The 15,061-nt window shown below is 45.4% G+C and overlaps 1 protein-coding gene across 6 annotated transcripts in view; it reads left to right on the top strand.

Moving 5' to 3' along the window:
* The first annotated feature begins 236 nt into the window (after positions 1-236).
* GRM5 (glutamate metabotropic receptor 5) overlaps positions 237-15,061 on the top strand; it is a 327,880-nt gene continuing 313,055 nt past the window's right edge. For 2 of the 6 annotated variants that reach the window (XM_037889525.2, XM_043528685.1), the window contains exons 1-2: positions 247-532; positions 10,693-11,573. In XM_037889525.2, coding sequence (XP_037745453.1) covers positions 10,895-11,573 — 679 coding nt within the window. In that variant the 5' untranslated portion in view covers positions 247-532; positions 10,693-10,894. Of the gene's footprint in view, positions 533-675; positions 956-1,396; positions 1,522-2,755; positions 3,146-10,692; positions 11,574-15,061 lie in introns of those variants that run through there. The other 4 variants (XM_037889517.2, XM_043528671.1, XM_043528673.1 and 1 more) reach the window with 4 other exon arrangements.

Here is a 15,061-nt window from a genome sequence, read left to right as displayed (position 1 = left end):
CCCCCTCCCCCCCCCTTCCCTCTCTCTCTCCATCTGTGATTTTGCTAAATATATTAGCCACCCTATTCATCGGTGGCTGCTGCTTCCAGCCCTTCTAGGAATTTCACAGATCAATCGCGCCGGATGGTGTCAAAGACAAGGGGGGAGGGGAGAACAGCATGATGTCCCTCCCTCCGGCCCCCACGCAAGTAGGGGGGGCAGGATCAAAAGCTGGGAGGCCCGTGCCCCGCGAGGGGGCGCTGCTGTGCCAGCACTGTGGGCCCGGCTCGCCCTGACACCTCCAGCGCAGGTGTGAACTGTGTGGCAGGCAGCCGCCTTCCTTCCAGTTGCGCTCCGGAGCCGGCTGGAGGAAACACGTGCTAGACACACAGGCGGGCGCGCGGTGTCTTCTGCATTAGGGAACTGGCTGCTGCCGCCGCCGCGGCCGGGGCGTTCGCTGCTGCAAGGAGCCGGCGAGAGCTTTGGAAGAATGTGAAGCCGGCGCCGTCTCCCAGGGGCAGCCAGCGGGCTGGGACTAACTGGAGGAGTCCTGGTAAGCACTCCCCTCCCCGAGCCATCTCCTGTGCTCGGTGTCCTGAAGGCTGGATCGTCGGGCCGGTGAAGGGGCTATGGGGTGTGTTTGGGGGGGGAGCGCTGGGCTCCAGCAGCTGTTCTTCCCCCCCCCCTTCCCCCCATGCCCTCCTCTTCCCCTTAGAGCAAGTTTGAGAAAGTAGCCCCTGGCCGGACAGGTGTTTGGGGTTCGGGCGCTGATCAGAGGTGGTGTCGGTGCGATAGACCAGCCCGCTTGGCTGGTACAGATCAGTTGGTGTTTGGGATCTGGGTCACCTCGTGTTCGCAGAGAATAATGTTTGAACTAAAAAAAAAATAATAAAAAAAATAACAACAAATCCAAAGAGTGGAAAGAGCCGGGAATGGCAGAAACCCAGGCTGTGGAGCAGCGGGAACGGCAGCAAAAGTATGTTAATGCTCTAAAATGGATGCACGAGCTAATCCTCCTCTGCAACGACGTCCTGGTAAACAGTCAGCCCCAGCAGCAGCCTGTAAAGTCCAGATCAGCTATTACTTAAATGACATTTTTACATAATAGCCGGGAATAGAGAGGAGATTCCCTCCCCCTGTTGTTGCTGCTGCTGGTGCCGCAGCGCTCTGGGAGGTGTTGAGTTTGTAGAGACTCAGGGGTGGCTTCTGAGCCAGGCCCCCTCTCCCTTCCCCGGAACCACGCACCCGCTGTCGAGCTCGTGTTCCCAGGCGAACTGTTGCACAAAGGTGCAGCTGGATGTGTGAGGAGGGGAATTTGCTGGGTGTGTGTGAGGGGGGCGGAGGGTTGGACTGCAGGGAAGCCAGGCACGTTTGGGGGGACGGAAAAGGATAGAGGGGTACAGCAGAATTGGAAAGAGGTAGGGTGTGTGTGTGTGGGGGGGGGGCTCAGGGGGTATGCGGAGGTGCAGAAGACACTGGCCGAGCCAAGGAGAGGGAGCAGAGGACGCTGGTGAGAGGCGCGGAGTGAAGGTGGGGACGCAGGTAATGTGGCTGCGGGGCGTGCGGGATGAGTAAAGGGAGGCACGGGACGGAGGGCGCTGAACTAGCGGGGCGGCGAAGGGCGGAGGGGAGCGGGACCAGGGCACGCATCGGGAGATGAAAGGCTGTAGGTCTCCAGCGCCGCTAGGGAGTGGGGCAGGTTTCAGGGGTCATGCGGGGAAGGGGTGGGGGGGCTGAAACTGAAGGCAGCAGGAGGCGGAGGGGGAATACCTGTTCTCGGGAAAGGCGAGGGTGGGATAAGGGAGGGGGAAGAGAGGACCTGAGGAGACTGCAGCTGGCACGGATCCTGGCATCCGAGTTGGCAGCTCTGAATTCGCCCTTGGCCGGTGCATTGCTTCTCGCCTGGCTGTCTCGGGCTTTGTCACACTGGGCTGCTCTCGACGCGGCGTTGCGCCCATTTCACCGGGGAGGCCTCGTATAACCCAGCGGCGTACAATCGTGGGGTACAACCCCAGGGGGGATATCCGGTTGTAAAAAATAATTTTTTCTCCCCTCAAATAAGCATCAGGCTGAGCCCAGGGCGGTCTCGCTGCTTGAGCTCCTAGAGGGATCTGTGCCACTTGGTGGCACTAAAAAGTTGCGATGAAGACCATGCTAATCTCTCTGCATGTAAATTTCAACCCCACTCGCACCCCGGGCCTCGTCCGCACACGCGGTAGGGTCTCCCGTGTGGGCTCCTCCGTGTGATTAAACCAGAAAGAAATTGACCAGAAACCAGTCTCCACTCTACAGCGGTCTTTGTAGGGGGATGTAAAACTTTGTGGAGAAATAAGCTGGCCGAAACAATAGGGGCAAGCTCGTCTCTGGAGCTATTTCTTCAGAGAAAACACTGTGTGTATAGTGTGTGTGTGTGTGTGTGGGGGGGTATATCTATAACTAAAGCTTGAGGTGCTACTTCCTCTCAGGAAGCAGGTTCTCGAGACACATTCATGGCTTTAGGTCATCCCCGGTATCATGTATGGCATCGAATTAGCCCTGTTGCCGGACCAGTTGGGAAGCGGGAGGGGGGAGATGGAATAAATTGAGTGGGGAGCCTTTGAAACCTTCATTCACCTGAAGCAACTTCCCTGCAGTGCGAAATGCAAAAGGACTCAGAGCAGGGGGAAGGATTCAAAAACCAGTCGGCTATAAAACCTGTGGTGCTGGGGAGGGGTGGGGGGAAGGGGCCAGGAGGCTCTGTCCTGCTAGGTCTGGGCAGCGAGAGGTTCTGGAGAGCAGAGAGCAAAGATCCAGCTGTTTTTTATCCAGAGGGACCATTGACGCCTCTTGCAAATGAGGCCGTGGCAATGCTGGGGGAGCAGCGTGTTGGATGGCACGAGGGGGAGGAAATACCCGGTCCTCAGAGTCTGGCTGGGATCGGGAGACGACAGGACGTGCTGGTAGCTGGAGCAGTGACAGTGCTAGCCAATGGGGCCAAAGGCGCTGCTGCCGGGTGGTGACCTCTCCAAAGAGACCTGAGGATTATTCAGCCCCCCCCCCCCCCCCCGCAGAGGTCTGCCATAGGATTTGCTGTCAATGGCAGCGTTAAACATTGCAGGAGGCACCTTGCCTGCGCGTCGTGACTATTGACACCCCATCGCAAGTGGCGAATGCAGCCATCCGCAAGGTAATTCGGCTGGGGGCGGGGGGGTATCGGTCCCCGTTGCAGCTAAAGGAATTCCGGATGCAGCAGGAGCTCTCCCTCCCTTTCCCCCTATTGTTCCGTGCCCTGATCGCATGGCTTCCAAGCAAGCCAAGGCTGCAGGTGAACGGGGTAGGAAGGGGCGCAGCGCCATGCAGCGTGCTTCTCCTACACATGGCTGCCCTGTGGGTATGTCTGCTTGGGAAGCCTGCCTAGTGACATGGGTCTGGGGCCAGCCCGGGCTGTGGTGTTCTGCACGCTGCCTGGGGAATGGGCGGTGGGACCCGCCAGTTAGTTAGTTACCTTGCGGCTTTGCAGGCGAGACCTTCCTCCACGATTAGGTAGACAAGGAACCTCTCAATACCAGGCGTTCCCGAGTTTTAAATGACCTGTGTGATCCGCTCAGCAGGGGAGGGGTTTCTTCCCCGGGCAGGAGGGGCGGTGTAGTGGAAAAGGCAATGGACTTGCTCTCCAGAGAGAGCTGAGCCCCAGACTTCCCGTATGACCTTGGCACAAGTCACACAACCTACTCTCAATTCCCCAGCCAATACTTGGGGATAATACCCCCGGGGGTACCAGCATCCACTGCCGATTGCGCGCTGCTCAGATACTACCGTGAGGAGGCCAGATATTTAGACAGATCTAGGTAGCTAGGTCTAAGAACCAATTCATAAATGCGTGTGTATAGGCATATATTCTGGCTGGCTACACCTGTAGGTGAGATTGCACTATACTTTATAAACCCCTGTTTATGTGTGTGTGTATAATTCAAAACCTGTAGCCCAATTTGGCAGAGTTGTTACAATACAAGGTCGTAAACTCCCCCTCTCCCCCTCCCCCCCCCCCCCCGGCCCATTTTTCCAGCTCTTAACTTGTCTCTTGAAATCCCTAGCTTGATGCCTGGCAGCTGAGTGTCTGTCTCCGGAGGTGTCCAACTGCTAGTGGCCTGTTAAGTACCACAGACAGCTCCTTCTGATGCTTGGGGAGAATTAACTGGATTGAGGATACAGCTTAGCAGCTGCTCCATGTAAAAGGGAAGGAAAATTTAGTTTGACTACCAGGTGAAACTCCCCATTGGTGAGATCTATTACACCACGGTATCACTTCTCCAAAAGGAAGTGGTGGAAACCCCCATCCCTTGAGATATTGAGGCTAGAAAAAGCACTTGAAACTACCCATCAGAGAACAATCCTGAAAAGAGAGTGGGGATGCACTAGGAAACCTAACAGGTCTCTTTCATCTTTGATTGTATTATTATATTGCAAAACATTCCATTGTAGTTTACTATAGCACCTAACAGAGGAGAAACACATTCAGATAGTAATGTTTGTGCTATGTGGGTGGGGGTATTGTTATAGGTTTGTTTGGCTTTTATATTTTAAATGCTAAGCAATTACCCTTTGGATCCTAAATATGTGCTTTAGCCTCTTATTTACTTATATATTTTGATGTATATCTGCTTCTTTAGTAAAGTGGCAATATGGAAATGCTCTCCATGTCCCCTTGTATAGTGATTTGCTGTGATGCTTTCTGCAGTTGTCACTTTCCCTTGCTTTCTGTTTATCACTTCTTCTGGGTCTGACGGTATTGTGAATAATAAAATGATTAAGCATAGTTGAAAGCACACTGGAAATATTAGTTTCTGTGTCATTCAACATAATATTAGTTTCTGTGTCATTCAACAGTAATACCTTGTATATGTACTGTGGGGCCTTCTAAAGATCACTGGCTGTTTTACTGGAATATTAGTTGCATATTAAAAACTTTATCAAAGAATTAAAGGAATGCAGAATACATAAAGGAGTTGTGTGGGACTGTTTTAGAGCAAAGAATACTAGAGAAGTCAATATAACCCTTTATGATGGTACAATGTGTATTTAGAAGTTTACTACATTGGTCCATTTTATGATTTTATGGCCTTTCTCTACATTTTCAATATTTGTAAATGGAACTACATAGTGGTTTTTATTTCCTGTCCCTTGGTGTTCAGCAGTTTAATCTATTCTTAAAGGGCATGATCCAAAGCCCACTGGAATTCACAGTGCAATTAGTGCAATGGCTAGCAACTCTGATTTTTGGTCTTTTTTATTTATTTATTTTAAATTAAAGCTCAATGGCTTTTGAAATCTAAACACAAAATAACCTTGTTAATATAGGTCAAGGTTTCAAAAGCAACTAGTGATTTTGGATGCTTCCATTTTTGGATGCCCAACCTGAGACATCTTAAAAGAACCTGATTTCCTAGCTTGGGTGCTCAGCACTTTCTGCAAATCCGGCCCCGTTAACGTGTCTCCAGTTCAGCACCCAAAATCACTTGATCTCAATGTGCAGGGACAGTCTTCGGCCAACAAAAACCAGGAGATCAGAGTTAAGTCTTATCATCCTTAAGTTGCACTCCTTACCCAAGTTTAAATGCTCTTTATTCTGTATCCCTTATGCACCCTAAACTCTTTCTGATTTCAGTGGGAGATTTGCCTGCATAAGAATTGCACAATTGGGCTTGTGGGCCAATACATCAGTGACTGTTTTCAGACGCTTTCAGTTCGCATGTAGTGAAAATCCTGAACGTAGAGTTCCCCAGAATTTATTGGCTTAAATCGGATAGGCTTTACATTAATTTAATTGTTTTAACTACTGGATGGCAGTGAAGCAGTTATGTTTGGTGTCTATGTATGCCTAGGAAGCATTTAATCTGCAGATGCATGAGGAGTATTTCTACACATTGAGTGAAATTTGTCATTGCATATGTGTCTTGATCTCGCTAGGTGTTACGCATTCTGGCTCCAATCCAGGAAAATTTAGGTAGGTACTCAATTGAAACAAAGGGATTCCTCCTATTCTTAAAGTTGAGCATGTTCTTAGGAGCTTTGCTGGATTAGACCCAGAGCCTTCATCACCTTGCAGGATCAAGCCCATACAGAGCAGATTGATTTTCTCTCATACATAACAGGCATTTAAAAATGTTTAAAAAATTATTCAAAGGCACTTAAGATATTACAAACTAATAGGCATCGTTGTCTGTAAGGTTACAGGGCTGTAGAAAAGCTGTCTAGCAGTAAAATGATTTTCTTGTTTTCCTAATGTAAAATGGACCAAATCAATTTCCCGCCAAACGATTAAAAAAAGGTCCTTGACTGAGATTATACACCAGTAATAGTGAACTACAAACCCCATGTAACAGGGAAGTATAACAGAAAAGCAGACAGGCTTTAACTCTACCATCACTAGTGGGCACTGCTCTAATGTGAGCTGTTTGTATAGGAAATGTTTTACATTGTAAAGACTCAAGCAAAGTTACCTTTGCTGGAGCATAAAGCAAAGGAAGTCAGAGATGCCCCACCAAATAAACTCCCAACCATGCATGTTTTGAAGAAAGAGCAAAATGTTCAAGGTTCCTAGTGGCTTGTGAGGAATCAGGAGTAAATTAATTGAAGTACAGTGGAAAGTCACTCTATTGTTGTTTTTTCTCCACCAATTATAGTTACAGATAGTTTAGCATTTCAAGTTCAAGTAAATAATTTTAGAACGATGCAGTATTACACACAAAGTGCTGGAGATGTTAATTTACTGTGCTTTTAGGCTCTGTCCTTGGCACAAAACAGCTGGAGTGTTGCCCTACAAGGACATCTGAGGACTCCTCCTGGCACAGGTGATCACACGCCTGGCTCCCATCCTCTCTAGAGGGCTTGGGCAGGGTACATGTCAAAAGAGCAGGGAGGCAAGACAGAGTGCTGTGTGCTCCATCAGCTCCACTCAGGAGTAAATTGGGGTAGCTCTATTAACTTCAATGGAGCAATACCAGTTTACATCAACTGGAGCGCTCATGCAAAATGTCTCTCATTCCTGACAAGACAGCAGGCGTTCTGTGTCCACCATATATTTGGTGGCTGCAGATTCCAGTGCTCAGCATGTACTATATACACTGTTATACGTAGGGCAGATAGCTTTTGCCTTTTAAAATATTTTCCTGGCCATGTCCAAAAAACTAGCATACATCAGTAATTCCATCTTTCTTATGTTGGAATAAATCAGGAGTAACTCTCTTGAAGCCAGTGGTGTTGCACCACTGTAAAACTAGTGGGCAAACAGATCCATACCTTGAGTGTTTTTTTTGTTGGATTGCATGTGCATCAGTGAAGAAGAGTAAGTGCAGGTATATTAACAGCAGTTCCCAATCGTTTACTATGCACATGTTCTTCACTGCCTTCAAACCTGAACACTCTGATGGGTCCCCTGCCCGATTCTATATTAGAGCTGTCTCCCAGGAAATGCCAGTGGGATGCGCAGCCCATTGAATCTCTCCTCAACTATCTTTTAGCCAAGGAGCACCTTTTGGCCAGGTTGGGATGTTCACCATGCTGACCCTGATGGCATCCCTCAGTGCCCTGCCTGTAAAGCCAGATGATCTCTCTTTAATGCTGGTGTAAATTCTAAATAACTCCACTGGTGCACTTAATGATGCCAGTGTAAATTCCGTGTAATTTCACTGGCTGGTTTAAAGTCCATGGAAGATAGTGGGTGTCTCTCCATTGACTTCAGTGGGCTTTGGATCAGAGTCCTAAGTGTACCAATGTAAATCCCAAGTGACTCCGCTGGCTCACTTAGTGACGTGGGTAAATTCCCAAGTAAATTTACTCTGTCACTTAGCTACTCTGGTGTAACTGATATAACTGTCAACTCTGATGTCACTAAGATCAGAATCTGGCTTTCTGGCCCTGGCTCTGAGGAGCGAGAGTTGAGGGCTCTCAGAGTTGGCCTTTGGGCCCTATGGAGCCCTCAGCCCTGGGCCCCCTTGATTTTGGTGAACTGGAAATGTAAAGTAGAACCTCAGCTTTTGTTTTATAGCTCTCTACCTTGCAGAGATAATTTTTCAAACAAACATCAGTATAAATAGATGTAAACTGGAGTTGGAAGGAACAGGCCGCCGGGCTCTGCTTTCTACACTCTGAGGCCAGGGAAGGCAAAAATTGCCAACCTGGCACCCCCTTCACATGCATAGTGTGCAAAACGAGTTGGTTACCTGAAGCTGTAAATGTAAAGACTCATGTCACTAACCTGCCTGGCTACATTGGACTGGGCCTGGTGTGATAACGATACACAGGAATTTGAAACATTTGGTGGAGAATCATTGTTAAACAACCTCATCCAAAAATACTCAGACTGTTTGCTGAGTACATAGCTACCCCGAGAGCCAGGAGGTGAGCAGCACTTTATAATTGCACTTCCAGCCTTGCTCTGAGCCAGGGCCAGAATTTGGCCATTTAACAATAATGCTTTGCTACCCGAGGAACTGAACACGGTTTACAAACATCAGCTGATTTGAATAATGGGGCTTGCATTGGAATAAAGGGGAAAATAGACATGTTAAACATTCTAATAAGTAAAATCTTACACCATAAATTAATTTAAATCTGTCCTGATAATTTACAAAAGTACCCTAGAGTGTTTTGTCATCCATAAAACAGTTTACAACTGATACTGAATTGTCTTCAGAGGCACACAATAAACAGTTGGAGGATCTAAGATAAGTAGTAGCAAAATTCTGTAATTAAATTGAGAGTAGTTAACCTGAATTGCATCACTTTTATTGCTTCACTGCAGAGGATTGTTGTAGTGATATTCCAAGTCTTCATAGACTATGAAGCACTTTGTTAAACTGATTTACAACAGTTTTGCAAGGTGTATTTAATTGCTAGCACTTTCTATTAATACTGAAAATTACAAGAACCATTTCTTTTCAGTATTGCTTTATTATCACCCCTCTTTGAAGAAATTAATTTGCAAATGTTCAACTAAACATTGCATGACTATACTTCTGTGCAAATAGTTTTTTAGAATGCTTCTTTAAAACATGAAGTGAGGATAAAATGTCCAAATAAAGTTGGTTATCCTTAGACACGAATGTCTTTTGTGTTGGAATATGTGTTTCTTGCTTTCAGCTTTATGAGCTTTAACTTCATTGTGGCACAGGCTTGAACTATATACCTGTGAGTGATAAGGTAGGAATTTGCTAGATTCTGATCAGTTACACCCGTGTCAAAACAACGCTAAGAGAAGGGGTTAGGAAGATATGTGGCATAACTTCCGGCAGCAGAAATTTCTTGCAGCTTCTTTTGAAATATCTGGTATAGGCCATTGTCAGAGACAGGATACTGGACGAGACTCAACCATTGGTCTGATCCACAATTGTTCCTAATTCCATTAACTTCAGTGGATGTGTATCAGTGTAACTGAGATTAGAATCTTGTCTAGAATTTACAGTTAGCTCATTATGAATGGGGTTGGGTATGTGCTTTTCCTAACTGGCTCTGAGCCTTCAGAGCCACATGTGCTTAACTTTACGTGCTGTGAATAGTCCCATTGACACAAACAGGACAATGCACAGTGCCTAAAATGTGCTACAGTCTTGGCTGGATCAGGGCATGCAAGAGACCTCTTTGAACAGAGTTCAGCAATGTGCTAAGCACCTGCTGTGAGGTTCTGAGTATTTTTAAGTCCCTGTGACTTCGCTATGCTGACCAGGATATGAAGTCTTTGATGATAAATGAAAAATAAGTATCAAAGCAACAATAAAAAAAAATCAAATGCAGCTCTTTTCTAGTCTGCAGTGCAGAGTGCATAAAATGTTTTGTGCACCACTATGTCTGCACTGCATGTACGCTGTTGGTTTTCTATCGTGGGGATCTGTATAAACAGTTTATATTCCAAAGTGTTACACTTACCATTGGGGTAGGTGGGTTCAACTCTACAGAAATCAGTGGCATTGCCTTCACTTATTACACCTGTGATGAATTTGACCTACGGATGCAAAACAAGGAAACGCCTTTCAGCCAGTCTGATATTAGGACCAATTTACTACATCTATGACTAAATGCAGAGTATTCAGTATTTAAAATAATATGGATATTAATTAAAATTAGGTACTTAGTAGTTGCTAAAAAAAGTGATTGTTTTCAAATCTGTCTGTCAATAGAAATCTATAGCCTTTTTGGAACCAGCTGAGTTTTGCAAAAGATTTGAAGGGCCAGATTCTGCTCCCATTTATATCAGTATAGGTATGGAGTGACTCCACTGATGGCAGTGGAATTCCTTTGGCTTTATACTGGTGTAATTGAGAGCATAATATGGCCCAGAGTACATTATTGTGCATCACAGATATATTCTGAATTACAATATTCAAATGTTCGTAAGGTTAAGGAGGAGATTTTCAAAGGCACAAGTGGGAAGTAGGGCACATCAGTCCCATTGATGATCAATGGGAATTAACTGCCATTTGTGCCTTAGAAATTAGCCCCTCCAAGTGCTTTTTGTGTATCCCTTTTAAACAGTCTGGCTTCAGTAGAGCTCTGTTGATTTACACCAGCTGAGGACCTGACCCAGCATAATGAAATGGTAAAGCACAAAAAGATTTTTTAGCTTGCAAGATAATGAAAAAAGTAAATGTGTGATGTGCTGTTATCACTATTGACAGCAGAGGGAATAGACATCCTTACAACTGATTTTAAAGCTATTTCCCTTATCTTTTTTTAAAGGTTATGAAGATTATGATCACATGTGCAGCTCTGCATAGCTGTTCCCTTGGAGACGATGGTGGTTCCCTAGAGAATAGGTGGAAATGCCTGGTTAACCATCAGCTTCCTGCTCTTTTTATCCAAAAGATTCTCTAACTACTTTTTAACAACTCTCCGTTTTATTCCATCATGTTGTCTCTACCAGCTTAAACTATTTCCTAAGATGGTCCTTTTGCTGTTCCTTGCAATCCTGTTATCGAAGGAAGATGTCAGTGGGAACTTTGGGTTTTTGGTTTCTGCACAATCCAATGAAAGAAGGGTGGTTGCACATATGCCTGGTGATATTATCATTGGAGCTTTGTTTTCTGTCCACCATCAGCCAACTGTTGACAAGGTCCATGAGAGAAAATGTGGAGAGGTGAGGGAGCAATATGGCATACAGAGAGTGGAAGCAATGCTTCATACCCTGGACAGAATTAATCTGGACCCAACACTGTTGCCAAATATAACTCTAGGCTGTGAAATAAGGGACTCTTGTTGGCATTCTGCTGTGGCTCTGGAGCAAAGCATTGAGTTCATAAGGGACTCTCTTATTTCATCGGAAGAAGAAGAGGGGATAGTGCGCTGTGTCGATGGATCTTCAACATCGATCCGCTCCAAGAAACCCATTGTCGGCGTCATTGGCCCTGGTTCTAGTTCAGTAGCGATCCAGGTCCAGAACTTGTTGCAGCTTTTCAATATACCTCAGATTGCTTATTCTGCCACAAGCATGGACCTAAGCGACAAAACTCTGTTCAAGTATTTCATGAGAGTCGTGCCATCTGATGCCCAGCAAGCTCGAGCTATGGTGGACATTGTCAAACGCTATAACTGGACCTATGTTTCTGCTGTACATACTGAAGGCAAGTGTTCTACTTTTTTTCATCCAAGCATGATTTTGAACGGCAAGCAGTGGTAGTTAATTACTAGATGATTATAATGTTGCCTCTTTTTTTTAACCTGTTAGTTCTGAATGGTGTGGATTGCATATGTTACTTTAAAGATTAATTTCATACACATGGTGTGTCTTGGTGACATTGGGCTGGTATTGATTGAACAGAAGGTTTGAAATCCAGAGTTTCACAGTGTGAAATGTGTTTTTCCTATCATTTATCACTTACACAAAGTCCTGCAGGTGGCATTTAAAAATTGGCCGGGTAATTAGCTTAATGTAACTACTACTCAATACAGCGGTTAGAATATTCATTGTGTTTATGGTGGTGGCAACTGCTAAAGGAGCTAATTCTGGTCTTAGCAGTATGAGCTGCACTGGGGCTTGGGAGAGCAGTGACAGTCGTTCTGCCACATGCTCCTCATTAGCACTTGATGCCGGTATCAGTGTATGCATTAGAGACTCGAGGACCTGGCCGATGCTCTGAGTGACCACACCTCCTTAGGATCAAGAAGAACATTTTGCTAGGACCTCTCTCTAGTATTTAATGGACCACTAGGTCAATTTTTTCATCTATATCTGCTCATCTGCATTTGGGGATGGGTGGGAAGAGCCTTCTTGCACCTTTATCACACTCTGATGTTCCATGCAGGTGTGTAACAGGCCAGAATTGTACCCTACACGCCTCTCCTTCCTTTAAGTTTGTTCCAAGATTAGAGATTTTACAGTGTACTGTGAAGTGCATGCGGTAAAGGCGTGGGATAGGGAGGAGTGAAGATAGACTACAAATGAGATAAAGAGCCTGATACCCCTATGACTTACACTGGCTTACTACACTGGGGTAAGTGAGAGGAAAAGCAAGCCCAAACCACTATAAGCCCTGCTCTTACATGCCTGAGCAACACCAGAGAGTGGGCAGTGGGGTGCAGTACACAGTGTTTACAGCGTGGGGTCGAGTAAATGTGTAGTAGTGAGCATCTTGTCCAAAAGAACAGCATGTTTCTTTGCCGAGCAAGTGTTGAACACCTCTGCAGATGTGCTATTTTCTTTATCACAACCATTAGGCAACAGCTCTTTCCCCCTCTCCCTGCCCCCCACACATACTGTGGATCTGGTGCTTTGATAGGCATTTTACCCACCTTTTTTGGGTAATATTGACCTGATGCATGGGTGTGGTGACCTCCTCTACTCTGGTTGATGCCCATAACACATTCTATAGGATTTATACCTAATTATTGAAAGACCATTAACCCTAGTGAATGTAAACTGTTTTAGAACTTTTATGCAGATTTTTTAAAAGCCTTTTTTCCCCATCCTGATACTGAGGGCTGATGAGTAATTGCAGTCTTATTCAGATATGTATGCATGAATACATTAACAGTTTAATGTAACAGAGTATAAATCACAAAGCGTCATATCATGCGCTGAAGCTGCTATGGGCCATATGATGGCCTTGGCATACCTCCACGTTGGACCTTCCCATCACAACGTGTGTGAATATCAGTTTGGGAGTATGATTTGAAAAAGGGGGAGGATATAACTGATATACTAGTGTTGCATATTATCATATGATGTCACTTTTTTAATGCTTCCAACTTCTGCTCAAGCAACACCCCCGTTTTAAGGTCACAGGTGACGTGTCCAACACAAGCAGAGTTGATTTTGTGTCGATGTCTGTCTCCACACGTCATGGACACAACATAGACCAGACAGTAACATGCATCCCCGGATAATCTTACCACAGAAGACGTTTACATGGCGGTGGCTGCATGTTGGGAAGGAGGGGGATTGGGATACTGGAATTGAAGCTGGAGATCACTGTTGTGGATGAGACAAGGGGGATGGAAGGGTTTGGGGATGGGAAGAAGGGACCCAACAACCACCAAATGTGTAATTAGTAAGATGTTTGCTTATCACCATCCTGAGCACATGGAATAGATGGTGGCCTTTAAGCCACACCCTTGGATAGATGCCCAGTCTCTCTGAGAGATGCCCAGTCTCTCCTAGAGCTGTTCCTTGCACAGATAGGGGAATGCAGTTTGCGCCTGCCATTGGTTGTGGAGCAAGAAGCCTCCCTGTCCTCTTTTCAGTGTCCTCTTATTGCAAGCAGCCCCAAGAAAGGTTGTGGGGAAGCTTCTTGCTTGTCTTTCTATCCCTGCGTGGCCACACAGAGGTTGCTCACCATCTGGCCCTTTGCTAGCAAATTGTTTCTGTGTCTGTTTTTATCTTTTCAGATGGTATACTCCTTGGGGCAGGGACTGTCTTCCTCTGTGTTTGGAAAATGCCTTGTGTCCTTTGGATGCTACCACCACCTAAACTAAAAAATAATAATTAACCTCGCCTCCCCCCAAAATGTGTAACCGCTGATGGAGAGCTGGATTTCCAGATGTTTCAAATGAATGCTGTGTTTTATCTTATGATCAATCTCTAGTAAACAAGAATCCACAAGTATAGAAGGAAACATCAAGGACTTTTCTTTGCTTAGTCTGGAAAGAATTATTAGAACGTAAGGGCAGATCCTCAGCAGAGCTTCATCAACTTCAACACAGTGGCCCTGTTTTACACCAGTTGAGGGTTAGATCCTTACTGTTCAAATATCTGTTTGGTTAATTTTTGCAAAGTAGTTTCAAAGAACCTAACATTTAAAGTACTGTGTTTCAATAGGGGTGTTTTACATGGAAATAAAGATCTTGGCGAGTGGAAACCTCCAAGGCCTGATTACACCATGGTTACACCAGAGTAGCTCCATTGATGTCATTGAAGGTACTCCTGATTTACAGTGGGAGTGGGTGAGAGTAGAATCAGAGGCACACATTGGGATCCTACCATCTGATGTCACATGCTGGCTATCCAGATGATGCGCATGTCCTCTCTGTCTGAATATCCTCAGAATTCCGCAAATAAACGTAAAACACTAACAGCTTGCCTTTAAAATTGGCCATAGAAATAGGAATTCATTCATATATTTATTCAGATGTGCTGGGCACTTTCCAAATGCTGCTGCTATCCCAAAGAGGAAAAAAAATGTCAAAACACAGATGAAGGTTGGGGAAAAGGGATTCAACTCATACATGAAAATAGATCTGCGTGAAGCTATTCATGTGTCTTGTTATTTCCCCTTTTAAAAATATGTCTGAACTATTCCCAACTACCTGCCTACCTAGTTATTTGTAGGTTTTATTTTTTAACTGTAACTCATCCTAGCCTAGTTTCTATTTCTTTTTAAAACTCCTGACTCTTGCACATTTACCTATTGATTTACACCCGTTATTATTATTATTTCAAATAAGATTTAAAATGCTAAATCCCACTTTTATGCCTAACTACTATCTTACTCATGATCCCCATGCATTAACCATTGAGACGGCAACCCCTGGCCCCTCCTGCGGGGTCTTCTGTAAGCCCAAGTGTCAGCACTTATTCCCTTCTGCCTACGTGTATAGGCAGGGCACCCTGATA

This window comes from Chelonia mydas, chromosome 1, assembly GCF_015237465.2.
Source record: "Chelonia mydas isolate rCheMyd1 chromosome 1, rCheMyd1.pri.v2, whole genome shotgun sequence".
Classification (NCBI taxonomy): domain Eukaryota; kingdom Metazoa; phylum Chordata; order Testudines; family Cheloniidae; genus Chelonia; species Chelonia mydas.
The sequence above is the reverse complement of the archived record's forward strand: the minus strand, read 5'-3'. Positions and strand labels throughout refer to the sequence as shown.